The 18,770-nt window shown below is 39.7% G+C and overlaps 1 protein-coding gene across 1 annotated transcript; it reads right to left on the reverse strand.

Moving 5' to 3' along the window:
- Positions 1-3,103: 3,103 nt before the first annotated feature.
- Positions 3,104-12,519, reverse strand: LOC149837462 (xyloglucan O-acetyltransferase 3-like). Its single transcript, XM_090008044.1, has 4 exons — positions 12,276-12,519; positions 11,567-11,656; positions 11,127-11,407; positions 3,104-4,047 (listed from the first exon to the last, which is right to left on the reverse strand). Exons 1-4 carry the CDS (start codon positions 12,517-12,519, stop codon positions 3,259-3,261), a joined length of 1,404 nt encoding a protein of 467 aa, XP_089864170.1. The 3' UTR covers positions 3,104-3,258.
- Between the last annotated feature and the right edge of the window lie 6,251 nt (positions 12,520-18,770).

Here is an 18,770-nt window from a genome sequence, read left to right on the forward strand (position 1 = left end):
TATGATTATTTCAAATAAATAAAAATAAAAAGAAGATGTAATTGTTTATCATAAAATAAAGTAATAAAATTCTATACTTAATTGCAATCATCTGATATGTCACACTCGGCTGATAATATTTCTTGTAGTATTTGAATTTTATAAAGTTTATAAGTTATTTTTGGTATCATGACTTACCACGTTTTCCAACATAGATGAAGGCACCGAATAAAATGCAGATGGTGCACAAGTGTGTCTGTAGCTTTCAAAGGTGGGCCAAGTAAGGCATGGTGGTCATGGGGCCCACCGATGGTTTTCCTTCGGTGAGGGTTCTTCATCATAAAAAAAAATGCATGAAGAGTATTATATGTTTACACTAACTTGTTCGCCATCACCTTGATAACTTATAAAAATTATTTCCTTTATGAAATATGTGAATAAATAGTAAATATCATAAATAAGTGTTTAAATGAAACATAAGGCTTTAGGGTTTGGATAAAACAAATTTAAGAGAGAAGGTAAAAGTTACACGGTTACATTAAATTATTGGATTTCACCCTCACTTTGAGTATTTTTTTTTATATACTTCAAGGAAAAATGCCCCTCATCACCGACTGCACATTGGCTAGCCTCCGATTGGTAAAACTCTTGAGACCCCCCTTGCCAACCGGGCAGTACACCCAACTTTAACCTTATGACAACGGATGCCACCAGTGGGTTTCAAACTTGTGACATCCCATCAACTTGGTGACATTCACAACTCGCGCCTACACCATGAGTGAATGCTTGTGGGCCTCTCTTCTATTATATTACACCCTTCTTAACATTAAAATATGCAAATAAATATAAGAGTTTTTAAAACAAGTAATTAAAAATTTTAAATAGCACACATTCATGTCTCGCTCTTTTTTTAAATATAGAGAAAAACTATTTCCTATCCAAGAGAAATGCATGGAAAACACGTCAGAAATGTATTTCTCAAATTTGGGAAATGAGTTTCCCATGTAAAATAAATAGGTTTTCCATGTGATGGGAAATAGGTTTCCCACTTAACAGGAGATGTGGGTTTCCAGTACATTTTTTACTTTTTCACCACGCGCTTTGTAAATGTAGGGTTTCAGCTTTCTAAATTGGCTTCTCAAGGAAAGGGTTTCCCATATGCAAGTAGAGTTTTCGGTATCCCTAAGCTGAACCCATGTGCTTACTTGACAGCCTTAGGTTTACCCAGTTTGGTAATAACTTAGAAATACTGAGCTAATACCTTTCATATAACTGATGAGTTATTAATTCCAACACAAGAGATGCCTTTCACAAAGGAAAGTAAGCAGAATTATGCAGTTTAGAAAATATGTAAAATCTGAAGATTGAATGAATCATACGGCTGCTTAATTACACGGATCATGCACAGTTAAAAAGTTTAACATGGTGGTGATGGTGGACCGGTGGTGTGTGTGTGTGTGTGCCCGCACGCGGCGGGCGTGCACACACACACACACACACATACCTTGAAACCTGAAATTTCAAGAAATTGCATGTGAGGTTTAAGTAGTTTGGAAAATGATCGTACAAAATACCATTTACAGGCAAATTCAATAACTTTTGGCTTAAGCAGTATAAAATGTAATTAAAATCAGGTTGGATGGCGTAATTTCATGCTCATTTGATAAAGCTTTTTTATTCACCTAACTTTATCTAACTTGTGATGACGGTTTGCCCTAATAACTTGCTAGTTCGATTTCCTTAAGGGCTTGGTGTCGGTGACCCCACCGGGGTTTACCTTTCAGGGAGGTTATAAAATCCACGGACAAACCAATAAGTTACTTGGAGAAATTGCATGGAATGAATTTTCGCTTGTAATTTTATTCAATTAAATACTCTAGGCTTGCACATGCAGCTAGTGTGTAATTTTTAGGGTAATTTACATATAGTCACCTAACATATGTCAGATTTTACTTCTAGCCACCTCACGGTGTTCGACATCGCTATTTACGAAAATCGCGTAGCACAAAAAAAATGGCAAATCACAAAATCAAGTAGCGATTTATGAAAACCATGTAGCGAAAAAAAAAATGGCAAATCACTATGCGGTTTTCGTAAATCGCTATATCGAGTAGCGATTTACGAAAATCGCGTAGCGGAAATAATGGCAAATCGCTAAATTGAGTAGCGATTTACGAAAATCACGTAGCAAAAAAAAAAATGCTAAATCGAGTAGCGAAAAAAAAATAGAAAATCGCGAGAAAGGGTGCTACAAAAACCTCGAGCAAGAAACAACCAAAGAAAACATATGAGTGTCGCGATTAAACAAAACACTTTATTGATCTTTTTCGATTGTTACAAGAGGGAAAGAAAAGAAAGAATTTATACAAGGCCCCAAAAAAAAATTTGTTTTGGGGGCCAGTGCCCCCTAGAAACCCCCCGCCATGGGCGCCTCTCCTGGACCCTCGCTCGTTGACCGCACAACAGGACCTGCGATGGGGGGAGCCCCCGGACCCCCCTTCGATAAGGGCAAAAACTCTGAATCAAGCTCCACAACTCATCAAGTTGAACTATGCTACAGTTAGTGCGCGGGTCAGTCAGTGCTTGATGAAGCAATGTAGGATCGTCTGCTGGATGTGCACAGAGGCAGAAAGAGAAGGGAGAGAAAGAGATGGTTGATTTTCATGGCCTTCTTCAGGGGGGATTCCTTTCTCGGATAATCTTGCAGTGCAGGAACTGTGTCTTAAATAACCATTTTCGGGGTACTTAAGTCTTTGCAACCACTCATTTTCTAGAATCATTGTTTTTATGGCACCCATGGAAGAAAGGGTACTTAAGTCTTTGCAACCGCACCGGACTCCGATGCTAACTAATACTGACAAAACATGGGGATACGAGCCACACATGCTTACATACATGGCGCTCATTGGGACCCCGAACCCGAGATGTAGCTAACGACTGTCTTCGGGGGGGGCATATAACCTGCTTTGGTCATTGTTAGTGGTCTACTTTATTTTGAGACCTATGCAGAAAAGATGTTGACTAAACAAGCCTCTCTCTCTCTCTCTCTCTCTCTCTCTCTCTCTCTCTGCAGTAATCTGCTTTGCAATACCCCTTAAATCTTTATTAATTCCAAAATTACTCAAATTGAATAGGCTATGAAATCACATGTAGTAAAGTATGATGATACAATTACACAAATGAGTCAAAAGAATGGTATGGCCCACCAATTTGTTAGCTTGTCCCAAGAAACTTTAGAAGAAGCTTAATTTCCTTACACTATATCTATCATTACTTGATCTAAAGAGATCTAGAAGAAACTCTCTTCATAGACTCTAGCAGCATGTCATTCCATGCATCAATTGGACCAGGCAAGCACCAATGCAAGCAATCACTGCGGTTAACATACTCATATCCCCCCCAGTGTGTATCAGGATGGCCATCTGCCCTGACCAACATGCTCTTTGTCACATCCAAAACTTCAATCCTCCTTTTATTCCATCTCCCTTTCTTCCTTACTCTTTCTAAATCTTGGACTTGACTATTCCTCACCTTCCAATCCATGCCACTTAAGTCCACACTCTCCTCACTCAATGGCCTCGTTCTGTTGCAAACCCCCCCAGCATTCCATGCTCCACTCTCAAAATGAGTGGGAGAAAATGTTCTCAAATATGTAACCAACCCCTCCTTGCATTCATTGCACTCACCTATGAACTTGAGTGCAGTTCTAAAGGCCCTTCCTACGCCAAATTCTACTCCTAAATCCACCAGCTTCTTGTCCTTGTCGTCGCCACAGTACAAGCAGCCGATGAGCTTCCGGTTTACGTAGTAGTAAGATTTTCGGAAGAACCAGTGTCCGTCGGAGAGTACGATGTAATCGTATTCCGACATGCGTCTAGTCCAATTTGTGTCCGGCTCATCAAGATAAATGTTGGTGTATTCTATATTGTAAGATCCATTTCTTGTTATCTCTTCTGCTTGCACTAGGAATTTGCTCCAAAGGACTATGAGGGTGAAATTGTGGGATGGGAAGAACCAGTACCTTTCCCTGTCATCTGCATCCTTGTAGATGTCTTGAGGAGTCTCCACCTGAGAAAAGTTCAATTTATCGCATGCAAGATCAGAAGGTGATAATACTTAATTTATAGTGCTACAGTTTCAAATTACAGGGTGTTACTAAGAAGAGTGATTATCAAGATGCTATGTTAAAGTGTGCTGCCATATATAAAGCAAATTGTTTTTACTGGAAGGTGCTTTATCGTTTTTCTAATTGTCTAAGGCCGCGTTTCATAGCTCAGCTTTCAAATTTGAGGTATTGCATTTCAAAACCCCGAATTTGAGAACTGAGGATCTCTGACTCAAGCCCCTCAGATCTGAACAAACAGCCACGAATTAATGGGCCAGTATGCGTCTCAGTCAACAAAAAGTGAGAATCTGAGATACGTTGCTTAATTACCACAGATATGGGTGAGGGATATGCGCCAAAATAGATCCTCCTCTGATTTGAGATCCTAGGTTATCAAACCCAACCTAATATATATATATATATATATATATATATATATATATATATATATATATATATATATATATATATATATATATATATATATATAGAGAGAGAGAGAGAGAGAGAGAGAGAGAGAGAGTAATGGCTAGGTGCGAAATTGCTGAGTGCTAATTAAATGGTTTTTCTGCCAGTGTTTTTTTGCAGTTTCAACCCCATAAATGTGTTGGGCATGGTCGATCTACGAGGAACCCATACCTCAATCATGTGTTTTCCATAAAAAAAATGATATTTGGAGGCTTGAAAATTTACAAAGATATGTTTTGTATGGTCCATTTGCTAGAAAACGATACTTAGATCATGTTCTTTTGATGAAATATGATTTTTTTGCTTGAATATTTAAGAAAATTGTAGACCATCAATTTTCAAACTTTATAAAAACCTACCTACTTGTTGGAATTGGATGATCCAATAGTCAATTTCTCTAAAACCAAGCATGTAAAATACATAAGATTTGACAAAAGCATGAAAACTCAGTAAGCAAGCAGTAGGCACGGATAGAGTAGGCAACAATCTCTCTCTCCTTATATATATATTTATTTATTTATTTATATGTGAGTAATATGTTCTTTAGGCAGCTTTTTTTGTTCGGTCTTGTTAGGCCCCTTCAAAAATTATAGTTTTAAGTATTTTTTCTCACATTTAACACTGTAGATGTGATTTATAGGTTTTGTTTAGTGGGAATCGACTTTTGGTTCGCCAAAATCGGACCTGTATATAGGTTTTTCTGATGATAAAAAATCACCAGTTACGCAGGTACCAATTTTTTCCAGCTCATAAAAATATGTTTTTTTGTTGAAGAAACAAGATCCAAGCGTCAATTCCCACTAGATCGAGCATGCTAAACACATCTAACGGTTAAGATCTTTCATAAAACACTTAAAACCTATCAGGCAAAATGAGAAATGGGCCTAATATGTTCAGTTCTTTATATATATATATATATGTGTGTGTGTGTGTGTTTGTGTGTGTGATTAATGCACTCCTACCCACCTCATTCTGCCCTGTTCTGTCTCCCTCAAAAATCATCATTTTTTATATTTTTTCTCACATCTAACACTAGATGTGATCTATAGGTTTTGTTTAGTGAGAACCGGCTTTTGGATCACTGGAATCTGACATGTATACCAGTTATTTTGGTGTTAAAAAATCAATGGTTATGAAGGTATCAGTTCAAAGAGTAGATTCCCACTAAATCGAGCATGATAAACACATCTAACAGTTCAAACCTATCATAAAACACTTCAAAACTATGGGGCAGAACAAAAAATGGGACCTAATATGTTCAGCTCTCTCTCTCTCTCTCTCTCTCTCTCTCTCTATATATATATATATATATATATATATATATATATATATATATATATATATATATATATATATATATATATATATATATATATAAGCATGTAACCGTGGATGAGCAAATCGTTCACTGTTATCATACCAATATCTGTCACTGATCTTGTGCGGATATTTCTTTTAAGTGAACAGAAATTTGCAGTGGTCATGACCGATGCTAATTTTCGCTTTTACACCCAGACATTTAGCGGCAGTCATGACCGCTGCTAAATGCTGGTCACGCATCTCATTCTGATTGGTTTTCCTATATATAGATATACGAAAATAGAAACCTACAAAATACAAAACCTACTAAATGAAACAAGATAGTGGATTTTCGGTATTTTTTTCAAAATTTTGACTCCATGGATGTGTTCAGCATGATTGATTTACTATAAATCGACACTTGAATCAAGTGTGTATATATATATATATATATATATATATATATATATATATATATATATATATATATATATATATATAAAATGGTAGCTGTGCAACTACAATGGAACGGCCAATGCCCAAAAATTCAAAAAAAAAAGATAAAAACATGAATTTGTCCTTTAGTGGCAGTTTTTGACCGCCAATAAATGCCCTTGTAAGGACATGGGCATCATTACTAAAATTGTATTTAGCGGCCGAAAACTGCCACTAAAGCCTTTTCACATTTTTTTTTACTGATGGATGTTCACATGGATCCCATCGTGCAGCTACTGTGGAACGGTGTTGGCCCAGCACCCAAAAGACAAGAAAAAGGCAAAAACGTGAATTTGTGCATTTTTGCTAGGGGTGGCAATTTCTGACACGACCCGCCAACCCGCCTCTTAGGCGGGTTCGGGTTGGGCTTAAGCCAACCCGTTTAATAAATGGGTCGACCCGTGTAACCCGTTTATTAAACAGGTCGGGTTCGGGTTGGGGGTATGCCAACCCGCCAACCCGGCTGACCCGTTTAATAAACGGGTTAGGCGGGTGGGTCAACCCGCCAACCCGCCAACCCGTCTGCCCGACCCGCCAACCCGTCTGCCCGACCCGTCAACCCGCCAACCCGACCGCCAACCCGACCCGTCAACCTGACCCGCCAACCTGCCTACCTGACAACCCGATCCGTCAACCCGCCAACCCGACCCGCCAACCCGACCCGCCAACCTGACCCGCCAACTTGAAAACCCGTTTACCCGACCCAACCCATTTATTATATGGGTTGGCGGGTCGTGTCGGGTTACCCGTTTATTAAACGGGTCAGGTTCGTGTTTGCCACAGCCGACCCGTTTAATAAACGGGTCGGGTTCGGGTTGAGGTATGCTGACACGCCAACCCGACCCGATTGCCACCCCTAATTTTTGCCCTTTAGCCGTAGTTTCAACTGTGGCCGTTTGTCACACATGCATCCTCCTGTCTGTAGCTGCGCACACCTAAGGGTTACACAGCTACCACTCACTCGGAACATATTAGGCCCCATTTCTCGTTTTGTCCCGTTCTGACTTATAGGTTTTAAGTGTTTATGATAGAACTGAAACAGTTAGATGTGTTTAGCATGACCAATTTAGTGGGGAATCAACTCTTGGATCATTTTTTTTATGAAAAATATGTTTTTATGAGCCAAAAAAACCTGATACCTTCATAGTCATTGATTTTGGATCACCAGAAAAGCCTGTATACGGGTCAGATTCCAGTGATCCAAAAGCAGGTTCCCACTCAACAAAACCTCTAGATCATTTTGAAGGAGCCTAACAAGACTTAACAAAAAAAGAGGCCTACTAAACACATTACTCAGCCTCCATGTCGAACTCAGGTATTGCCTGCCTGAATGCTAGATCTGCAGAGCTGACTCTGCTTTTACGGTCGTGGCGCATGAAAGAGGAGATCCGGTGGAGGCAGCGGTCTCGTGCTATTTGGCTTAAAGCGGGTGACGAAAATACTCGCTTTTTTCACTCTGTTGCCTCTCATAGGCATCGTAGGCATGCCATCCCTTCCATATGCATTGAAGGTGTTTACCACTATGGGGATCAGGTTCTACCAGTGGTGACTGATTTCTTCATCAAGCTTTATGCCAGAAACCCCTCGGCTGGTGGGTCGATGGTTACGGACTTCATTCGTTGCTTCGACCATGCGTTATCCAAGTCTTTACAAGTGCCCTTTTCAGAAGAGGAAATATTTGCGGCAGTTACAGCTTTGTCCGGGTGGAAAGCCTCTGGTTTTGATGGTTATCCTGTGGACTTCTATCGCACCTTTTGGACGTGTGTTAAGGGTGATATTCTGAGTATGTTCGCTGAGTTCCACCGCAACAGTCGGTTACCATCTATCTATCGTCTGGCCATTGTATCTCTTATTCCGAAAGATGCTACGTCGGTGGACATAGCGCGGTACCGTCCTATCTCGGTCTTAGGGGGAATCTATCGGATCATCGCCAAGGTATTGGCTACCAGGATGCGATCTGTCGCTAATCAAATCTTTTCAGATGCTCAATTTGCCTTCATTCCCCATAGACGGCTGCAACATTCATTTATTTTGGCCACAGAGGTGGTTCACTCTATGAAGTCCAGTGGAAGGCCGTTCTTTACTCTTAAACTTGACTTCCACAAAGCGTATGACTCGGTGCACTGGCCTTTTCTCTTTCACATGTTGGAGAACTTTGGATTTGGTCGGCGCTTCTCTAGCTGGGTGCGTGAGTTGGTCACTAATGCACAATCCCAAATTCAGATTAATGGGGCCTGTGGTAAGCAGTTCAAGGTTGGGCGTGGTATTCGGCAAGGATGCCCCTTGTCCCCTCTGCTTTTTAACGTCGTTTCTGAAGACATTGTAGTCTTGCTCAAGAGGGCTGTGGGGTGTGGTTTTATTAAGCCACTAGGAGTTCAGGAGTTTCAGAGCAATATTCTTACTTACGCAGATGATATGATTGTGTTCGGCGTTGGATCCATCGAACAGATGTTAAGAGTCAGGCTCATCATCCTCTTCTTCCTATCGATGTCGGGCCTCTCGCTAAACAATGATAAGTGTTGCATGTCCATGATAAATGTTCCTCCGCATATGCAGGCCATTGGGCAGAAGATCTTTCAGTGTGCCACTTCGGATAATTTCTTCTCCTACCTTGGTCTGCCGCTTCAGCTCTCACGGATTCCATCAGTTGCTTGGAACGCCACTCTCCAAAAGGTTCAGACTAAAATTTCGACTTGGCAAGCCTCCTACCTCTCGATTGCCGGCAAACTTACTCTCATCAAGCATGTTTTAAATGCGATGCCAGAATTTATTATGTCTATGTTCCTTATGCCTGTGGGGATAAATAAGAAGCTCTCGAGAGTATTGACCAGGTTTCTGTGGTCTGGGCAAGGTAACAATAAAAAACGTCACCTTGTGGGTTGGGAAACGATAAGGCTACCGCAGAATAGAGGGGGTTTGGGGATTTCAGACCCTAGGTTAAGAAGTATTGTTCTGGTTGTTAAGCAAAGTTGGCTTGCACATCAATCGGGGTCCCCTTGTGCGAATTTCCTTCAGGCTAAATATGGATCAGTGGAGTCTTTGTTTGGGGGTCAGCACGCAATTAGGTCGCCTATTTTGCATCTGCGGAGATCGTGGATTCAAGCTTGGTCTGCTGTGTGGGGTGGTGAGGGCGATGACGTCGCTCAGAGCCAGTTCCTTTGTAGAGCGATCACCCCGAATGGCTCCGTCCGCACTAAAGATACCTACCTTTCTCTCCTTCCGGCAGGTGTGAATCGGTTTCATATGAGAATTATCTGGGGCAAAGGTCCTCCTCCGAGAACGCGCTTCCTTGCTTGGCTTATTTTGCATGATCGGGTGCAGACGGATAGCTTCCTCAAGTCTATAGGTTTCTGTATTGTGAGTAAATGTGTTCTCTGCGAGAGGGCCGAGGAATCTGCGTTGCACCTATTCTGGGAATGTCAGGTCTTTCAAGATATCTTTAAGGTTACCTGGAATAAACCAGTCGTGTCCGTGCGCCAGGAGTCTTTCGCTGTAGACCTCTTGTGGGGACCCCAACCAGTTCGTAGATGTAAAAGTTGGCGGATCATTTGGAGAACTTGGTTGCTCTCTTCCTGGTGGGCCGTTTGGATGTCGCGCAACAATGCTATTTTCAGGCAGACCCCGGTTAATTTCAACAAGTTAGTAAATTATATTTTGGCGGATGTATACGCATCGTTACGCATATGCCTTCCGGATCTTCAACGCCACTTGCCGCTAAGGCCTCCCCCGGATCCAGACTGATCGCCTCGGTTTTTATCTGTATTTTATATCTATTTTTGGCTTATGTGTTCTTTGTCTTGTTTGTCGGTTTCAACGGCTGTTGAACCGGTCGTAATGTTGATATCTTTGATTCGTCTCTCTCTCTCTCTCTCTCTCTCTCTCTCTCTCTCTCTCTCTCTATATATATATATATATATATATATATATATATATATATATGAAGAACTGAACAGGTCCTCTTTTCTGGTCTGTTTTGTTAAGCCCAAGATTAAAGTGTTTTATGATACATATTCTTTAAGCCATTGAGTGCGATATGGACGCGCTTTTGACGCTCCGTTCTTGCAGCCAATTGCTGGAGATATGGGGCAGAATTGACGTTGGAATTTGTTATTCAACAGTTCCAATATGAAAAAGTGAGAACTGATCTTTCTCATGTTAAAACAGCTCATCGTATCCACTAAACTAGGTTCTCCTCATGTTTTAGAATTAGAAGAAAAGAAAAAGTCCAAATTCGTATGCATGCTTAGACAAGTATTAAAAAAATCAATTTACAAATAACTGCCTAACTTCTCAGCTATTACAAAACAACGAGCCTAACTTTAAGCTTGTTACAATTAGCTGCCAAATTTCGTAAGTTATGTTTCAAAGGCATAAAAAAATTGACTAAAATGCAAACAATTTGTTTAACAAAATATCGGCAAAAAATAAGTTGCTTAGTAGTAATAAAAAACGTCAAAGATTTCATTTTGTATCTCAGGTGGGTATTGGAAATGCATTCAGAATTCGAATGCATGAAGCGGTTCTGTCTATTAACTCAATGTTAGGTGCCCTTTTGTAAATAATTGACAAGTTAGGTAGTCTTTTGTTAAATCGCTCCATGAATGCCAAAAACCAAGCTAATTTACGAATTTGAGTGCCTACTCTCTTTGACATTCCTTGTCTTTTACAGAGGCAAGTTTGGGGATTTGAATCTACGACCAATTGTGTAAGTTACCACATTTCTATTCATTCAACCATCACATCACATTGTCCAAACCCCCACAAGACAAAAGAGGCTTACCTGAGAGAGGAGACAAAGGAGGGACTCCATTTGGTTTCTTGCAACAGAGTCTCCAATGAAAGCTAGCTTTTTGCCTTGAACTAGGCTCAAGAAGGTCCTAGCCTCGAACCTAGGAAGCTCGCATGAGTCTGGTTTCCACCTCCAGTGCATATAGTCATGGTCAAGTCTCCCACTTGCCTGACAATTTTTTGAAGAAGGAATAGTTGGGCAGCTCCAATTTCTATAGATAGGCCCTTCAGGGCTCCATATCCAACGACCATTGAAGATATCACAATCCTCTTCTGCGTAGCACAAGGTTGAGAAAAAAATCAAATTGAAGGATATTCAACGGTGAGTTAATTACATGATATGCCATCACCCATTATCATGGATTGTTGTTCAATCTACAAATATATGATTGAACATTTTCACTCGTCCTGGTGTTCTAGCAAAGCACCAACCTGATCCTGATCCTGATCCTGATCCTGATCGTGACCTTTCTCTTGCATCCAACTTGGGTTCCCGCACTGCCATGGCAAGTTGGCCTCGGACTGAAATATAAGAAAGCAAAAACGATACTAGAAATATTTTTGTTGCAGCCAAAATTCTCCTTAATAAAGTAGGCAAACTTCTTTTTTTCTTTTTGGTGGGTGGGATGGGATAGTCGAAGGATAACCCTTGTGGGATTCGAAGCCCCGCTTTGGTTTTGATAGCATGACCTAACCATCCAACTATTTCATTTGGTCTCCATAAATAGATCAACTTGGAAATAAGTTACAGCTTAAAAAATAATTGTGTATAACACTTTTATTATTATTTATTTGGAAAATTTTCCATTTAAGTTTGCAAAAATAATACAAAAAAGTTCAATAATGGGATAGGAAATGAAGGGGAATTGTAAGGCATGGACATGATTATGTAACCTAAATCACAATGATCATTACGGAACAACCAGCACAGGCCTCATAAACACCACAAATTAACTTCTTTTTTTTGTTTTGAAATCATAATTTTTATAGACTCAATCCTCCTAGCGGTCATATAATGGAAGGAAAACAGATCTATACTTCTGAAAAAGAGATGACATCTTGAGAGAGAAAGATAATAAACAGACCCACATGCATGCTTGCATGATCGAAAGGATGCAGAAGGGGATGCAAGAATTCTTACCTTTGGTTGATTCAGTTTGAGATAGGGATGCAGTTTGCTCAAGGTTTCGCTGTTCCTGGTTCACCACCACATTGAAAGGCTTTGGGGAATTCATAAGAAACAAAACGATGGCGCCGGTGATGCAGAACACCCACAAACCAAACCTCAAAACTTTTACATCCCTGAGACATGCTTCTCCACTTAAGCTGTGCTTGTGCCTCTTGCTCTGAAGACCCTCAGACACAGAAGAAGAAGAATGTCCCATCTTTGAGAGAGAGAGAGAGAGAGAGATGAAACGTCTTCCAGCAAAAGTTTGACAAATGGATTCCATTCCGTTTTAAGGATAGGCGGAGAGCTTCCCTCGGAATCTATTCTAATGTCCAACTTCAACGCATGCCTTGTTTAGAGAGAGAGAGAGAGAGAGAGAGGTAGGGGTACAGTTGGCGTTGAAATACATAGTGATTGGTTGGCATAGCTCTCTTTCTTTTTTGGCCTTACGCATCCTCCTGGTTCACCGGCGTGATTTCACTTAAAAGACTTATTACTTCTTTTTAGGCCTATATTTCTGCATGTAACGCAACTCCTGCCATTTCGTTAATGACCATCATACCCTTTCTATGCTTTTAAATTACCACGGGCTGAATTGGTTTCTTTTCTTTTCATATTTTGTTCTAATTATGATATTTGTTTGCTATTATACCTTTTAAGTATTAAATGTGTATTTTAGAATTTGATTGAACCTTTAAGCAATGTAGCAAACATCACGATATTTACCAAAAAATCACAAAAATATCACGAGAAATTACGTGAGTTTTAAATGGTAATTTCTCATGATATTTTCAAAATATCACTTTTTTTTTGTAAAAACACGAATATCATGTTTTAAATGCAATATTTACGTTTTTAATGGTTATATATCGTGAAAAAATCACGTGTTTTTTGTTTCTAAATACATTTTATTTGTATTTCTCCATAAAAGATATTTTTTTTTTATTAGTGTTGACATTTTTCCAAAAAAAATGTGAGGTTTTTCTAAAAATTTCTATTTCTCACCGGTTCTTGACAGCCAATAGCTTGCCTTTTTTAACTTTTGCCACTATTCCTCTAAGTCATCATTTACTTTATTGTTGTATTTTCCTTTTCTAAATCATTTTTTCAGAAATTATTTTATTTTTTTTTATTTTAAAAAAAAAAAAAGATTCCGAATAAAATGATTCAATCCAATTCCTTCAGGCTGATTTTCTTAATCATTTTGACAAACAATTCGGTTCACAAACCGACTCTATGGACATTGGTGAAACTAAATTTGCTTTTCAAGGGTTGCCTCCCATAGGTTTTGAACTGTGGTCATCCGATTGATGACAAATTACAACCGCTCCTACCTAGGAAGGCGGCGCCCTTTAGGCGTCGTCATGCCTAAAACATTAACTTGAAAAATCACAATTTGCTTGAAAGCTTGACTAAGCCCACAAAACTTTGTCAGAGTTGTGAGAAGGTGCATGATGAGAGCCTAGCAAGCACACAAGGTCCAATTTGAGATCTGGATCTGCCATCTTAACATATGGCTCTTGTGCTTAAGTCCTATGGGAGAGGCACTACAAGAAATCTGCGGATTAGCGATGGACGTAATCCATTGCTAATCCTCAGCGATGGATAACTTTCATTGCAATTTCTTAGTCGCTAATTAACGACAAAACATATCTATCACTACTTTTGTCGCTAATTTGAGATGGATTAGCGAATGCCATGATTCATCATGAGGCCGACGCTAATCCGTAGAGATTTGGTTTTGCGACAGATGTACATCCGTCGCTATTGTAGCGACGGATTACAATCCATCGCAAAACATCAACTGATTTAGTTTTGTGATGGATAAATATCCATCCCTAATCCGTCATTAAATTGGAGGCCGATACTAATTAGCGATGAATATTATCCATTGTTAATCCATCACAAAAATAAAAAAATAAAAAAAATTGAAATATAAATATTGAAAAAAAAAATCTCGTTATACGATTTATATATCCTGTATATAAAAAACAAAGTACACATAAAAAATACATATATAAAGCAGGTGAAACAAATTTAACACAAGTTACAAGGGAAAAAATTTATCGATCCACTATAATCCTCACCAAGTTCTAATTATTTACAAGTGAACATATACAAAGAGTTTCGTTTGAAACAACAAGAAGGTGCAACAAATTCAACACATGAATCTAATCATCGCCAAGATTCGGAAAGATTTCATCGCAAACGTTGTCGCAAAAATGGTGTCGCTTATTCGTCGCGAAGTTGCAATGGAGTGTGAGACGAAATTTGTCTGTCGTTAATCTATCGTAAATTTGTGACAGCGTTTGCGATGAAATTTTTCTGTCGCAAATTCTGCAAGTAATTCCAATTTTAGGGACAGATAGTTTCCTCTCGTTAATTCATCGCAACATTGCGATGAATTATTTCCGTCGTAAATTTCCGTCGCTAAATAACATTTTTCTTGTAGTTAGGAAAAGCCTCCCCCCAATCTCCCTAAGGTGGAAGCCAACTATTTTCACATGCTTTTCCTTAATTTTTTTTTTTTTGAAAAGCAAGATGAAGTTAGGCAGACCCCCATCAGTTATTATTCAACATACCTATAGGTTTCCCACCACAAAGAGATCTACATTGACAACTTCTACCAACCACGTGGAGCCCTCGTCCTTGGTCATTTTGACAAGCTATAGGTGTCACATTTATACTTATAAAAAACAACATTTTCTAGCATGCAACATTGATGCTGGAGCGGTGTGATGCAAATCAGGATCCACTTTCTTCATTAGATCATTTGAGATCCATTTTATTTTAGTTTGGATATTTTTTTATTTGGGTCATTATAATGAATAATGGATCTTAGTAATTAATCTATATCTTCTTTTAATAGTTTAGTAGAATTAAGATTTACTTTTTTAATTGATATTTATTAAGTATGGTAGTTTGAGCCTACTATTATTAGAATCCTTCCACTATAAATAAGGTCTAGGATTATAGATAGTCGAGATTAAAGTTGGATTTTAGATTTGTTACTTTACTATCTATTTGATTTATTTTCTGCTTTGGTATTAATTTCACATAATTTCTAGTTATTTCTCATATTTTTCTATTTTTCTTGATTTTTGTGCTTAAAAGTAGCGTAACATGTAATTTTTCTCATAAATCGGGTCCTCCTGGTTTACATCAATTTGGTATCAAAGCAACTTTCTCATAAATCAAGCCTCTAGATTTATATCATTAATTTGGTATCCAGCAAGATCTTGATCTTGTGACGATAACATGAAACAATCAAGAAGAGCAACAAAGAGAGGCGACATCGGCCCAGTTGATTGAAGAAGCAAATCACGTATAAAGTATTAGAAGTGGCATTCAGGAAAGTCGCGTCTAGCGGCAACGTTGGAAGAGTTGGTTAAAGAAGTAAAGCGGCATGCAGAGTATTGAAAGAGGCATTCAGAAAAAGTTGCATCATCCATCACCAATGCTAGTCGATCCAAAAACACCATATCCTGTTCTTTTCTGGCCGGTAGAAGGCATGCCGACGATGGTCTTCCCTCAAGTGGCAACAAGCATAGAGAGCGAGAAGATGTGTTGCACCCCTCTCCCTCCTCTCTCTCATTAGCAAGACTCGCCACTAACGGAATCCAAGTCGACAATTGTATGTCGACTAGATTCCGGCCAATCAGACCTTGCCCTGCCGAATGGATGGCCCATCGGGCACCACATGCAATAGAGGGCCCAATTGGACCCCCAACTCCTCTAAGGAACTCAACGATGATGGATGAATCACCCTCGATCAAACCCAACCGATTGACACTCTTCTGTCGGCCAAATCCAGTCGATCGGCGACTACCTTGCCTATCGAAGGGTTGGTGGAGGAGGATGTGTCCACCGACGACTTCAACTCGGTCGATCACAACCCGACTTGTTTGTGAAACCTTCCAACACCATCGTCAACAGAAGATTGGTTGGCACCACCCGCCGGTCCGATCCATCCAATCGGTGCCAGCGTGACCCACAAAGGGGGTGGTGGTGGAGGACGTCTTTACCATCGACCTTAGCAGCTACGTCACTAATGATGGGGGATCGACCAACAGGGTTTCATTTTATATGCACCCCAGGTCGGTGATCGCTTAAACAAGGGGTGCTTTTTGAACTGGCGTGAAAGAAAACCACAAGTCACAAGATCTGATGTGACTTCATTTCCCAACTGTTTTCTGTAGTTTTGCATGTGCTTTTCGCATTACATAAAGTGTCCCGAGCTGCTCGAGCTTGACAACCATTCATCTTGACATTTGTCATCTTGATAAAAATATTACGATGAACAGTCAGGAGAAGTCAATCTGCATGCAAGGTATGCAAGCAATGCTGCATAAAAAATGGCTTCTTTATTTTATTGTGTAAAGAAAAAGGAAATAATTTTGCTTGATTTGGGCCCAGTTATTTTATATAGAGGCGTTAAAAGGAGTCTATCACAGTCGTCAAACATAATCCGTGTGCTACTATTGCCTTGGTTGACTCTAGCTAGGAGTTGCAAAGTGTTGTGTTTGGTAGCCCATGAATTTGGGAAGTTTCTTAGACTTTTGAGTTTCAACTTAGTAACTCTAGGGTTTTTATCACCACCCCGGGTCACCCGCATGCATGGCTAGCGGGCTGGTTGTCAGTAGGGATGACAGTGGACCGGGGGAAAGTGGGGCCCCGCCTCGCCCCGTTTGGACCGGGGATGAAGGGTATGAAACGGGGATGGAGGCGGGGACGAAGGTTAAAATCCATCCTCGGGGATGGAGGCGGGGATGGACGTACCCTTTTCCCTGCCCCGCCACGATCTCCACCTCATCCCTGCCACTTTTCCCTGCCTCATCCCCGTTTGAACCGGGGATGGAGGACATGAAACAGGGATGAAGGCGAGGGTGGAGGTTAAAATCCATCCCCGCCGGGGATGAAGGTTCTAATCTTGAGGCGGGGCAGGGGTGGAGACCTTGTCCCCCGCCCCACTGCCATCCCTAGTTGTCAAAGTCCTGAGATGAAAGCCTCAGATCAAACCCTTCTAGCGTATGGGTGTGTATGTAGCTTTCAAAGGTGGGCCACATAAGGCAGGGTGATCATGAGGCCCCACCTGAAGATTTTCTTGCTTCGATGTGGGTTCTTAGTCATTAAAAAAAAAACTCCAGCATTTTAGCAGCATAAATAATTGTAAATTCTCTACATAATTGTCTCGCCTTACATGACACATAAAAACATCCCTACCTTATTTGATTGTTCAAAATCATCCTTACATTTCAAAAAGTTGAGACAGATGGTCTCTTCCATTATGTGACGTTGAGTTAGCTTAAGGATGGTTTTGTCATAGTTTGCAAAAATAGAGGGATGATTTTGAAAAATGGACAAGGGAAGTATTGTTTAAGGTTTACCTTAGTAGGGAGAGACAATTGCGAGAAAAACTCTAAATTTTAAAGAAGCCAAAAGAATTATCAAGTATATCCTATGATCTTAATCTTCCATATGAATGTTGAAAATTTGAGATATCAAGAATTCTGATTTTTCGGTGGCATTGAGAGACACCCTTGTTGAGATTTTATCTCAAAATTATGTGACACCTAGCATTAGCATTGACCTTCTATTCTCTAAGTTAGCGTTTTGGAGGGCACTACGCTATTTCAAAATTGTTTAGTCTCATATTTAAGAAGACTATTACAACCTGAATTTCAGAAGATGGTGCAAATTCGAGTTTCATGACTGATGTGACAGTTGATGTGTCATTCTCACATGTGAAAAAGTCAATGGACCGTGTTCATACTAGAAGAAAAGAGAGCCTGACACATGTCTACATCATAACCAAGGAGGGCCATTCGACGGGATCCATTTAGCAAGTGTGAACCAAGATACTGGCATGAGACATCCCCAACTTTCAGAGGCTTTATGGGTCTTTTTTTTTAAATTAATTAGTTATTAATTAACTAAAGTTTAAATTGTTTATAAGTTTTAATTAATGTATAAGTCCTAATAAAGGTTTTTCACTTGGAGCCTCTTTCTTATTAAGTTTTTTTTTTCTTTGTAAGATTCTTTATGAAGTCACAGTTAGTTTAGGATTAGACTACAGACCTACACTCTATAAATAGAGAGTTGAGGTTCCCCTTTTATGCATTGGAATAATATTAAATTTTTTTTATAACCCCTCTTTCTCTTCCTCTCTCTCTCTCTCTAGATGTCTCTCTCTTCTTCTTCTTCTCACTATTTTCTCTCTCCTCCCTCATATTTTTTTATCTCCTCTATGTGATTCATGTGATGTCAGGCCTTCATAGGCTGGTCCTTCTTCCCTTCCAAGGCCTCAATCCCTTCTTGTATCATTGTCTTATAGCGAAGCACCTCCTTACTTACAGAATCTAACATTGGAGCCATGTCAGTCATAGTTCTATTGATCAGTCATCCTCTCAGCTTTATCTTAGGTATTTATACATTCTCTGGACCTCTATTATACTTTAAAACCAGTCC

The sequence above is a fragment of the Nuphar pumila genome, chromosome 5 (genome assembly GCF_984573655.1).
Source record: "Nuphar pumila chromosome 5, dmNupPumi1.hap1.1, whole genome shotgun sequence".
Lineage (NCBI taxonomy): Eukaryota > Viridiplantae > Streptophyta > Magnoliopsida > Nymphaeales > Nymphaeaceae > Nuphar > Nuphar pumila.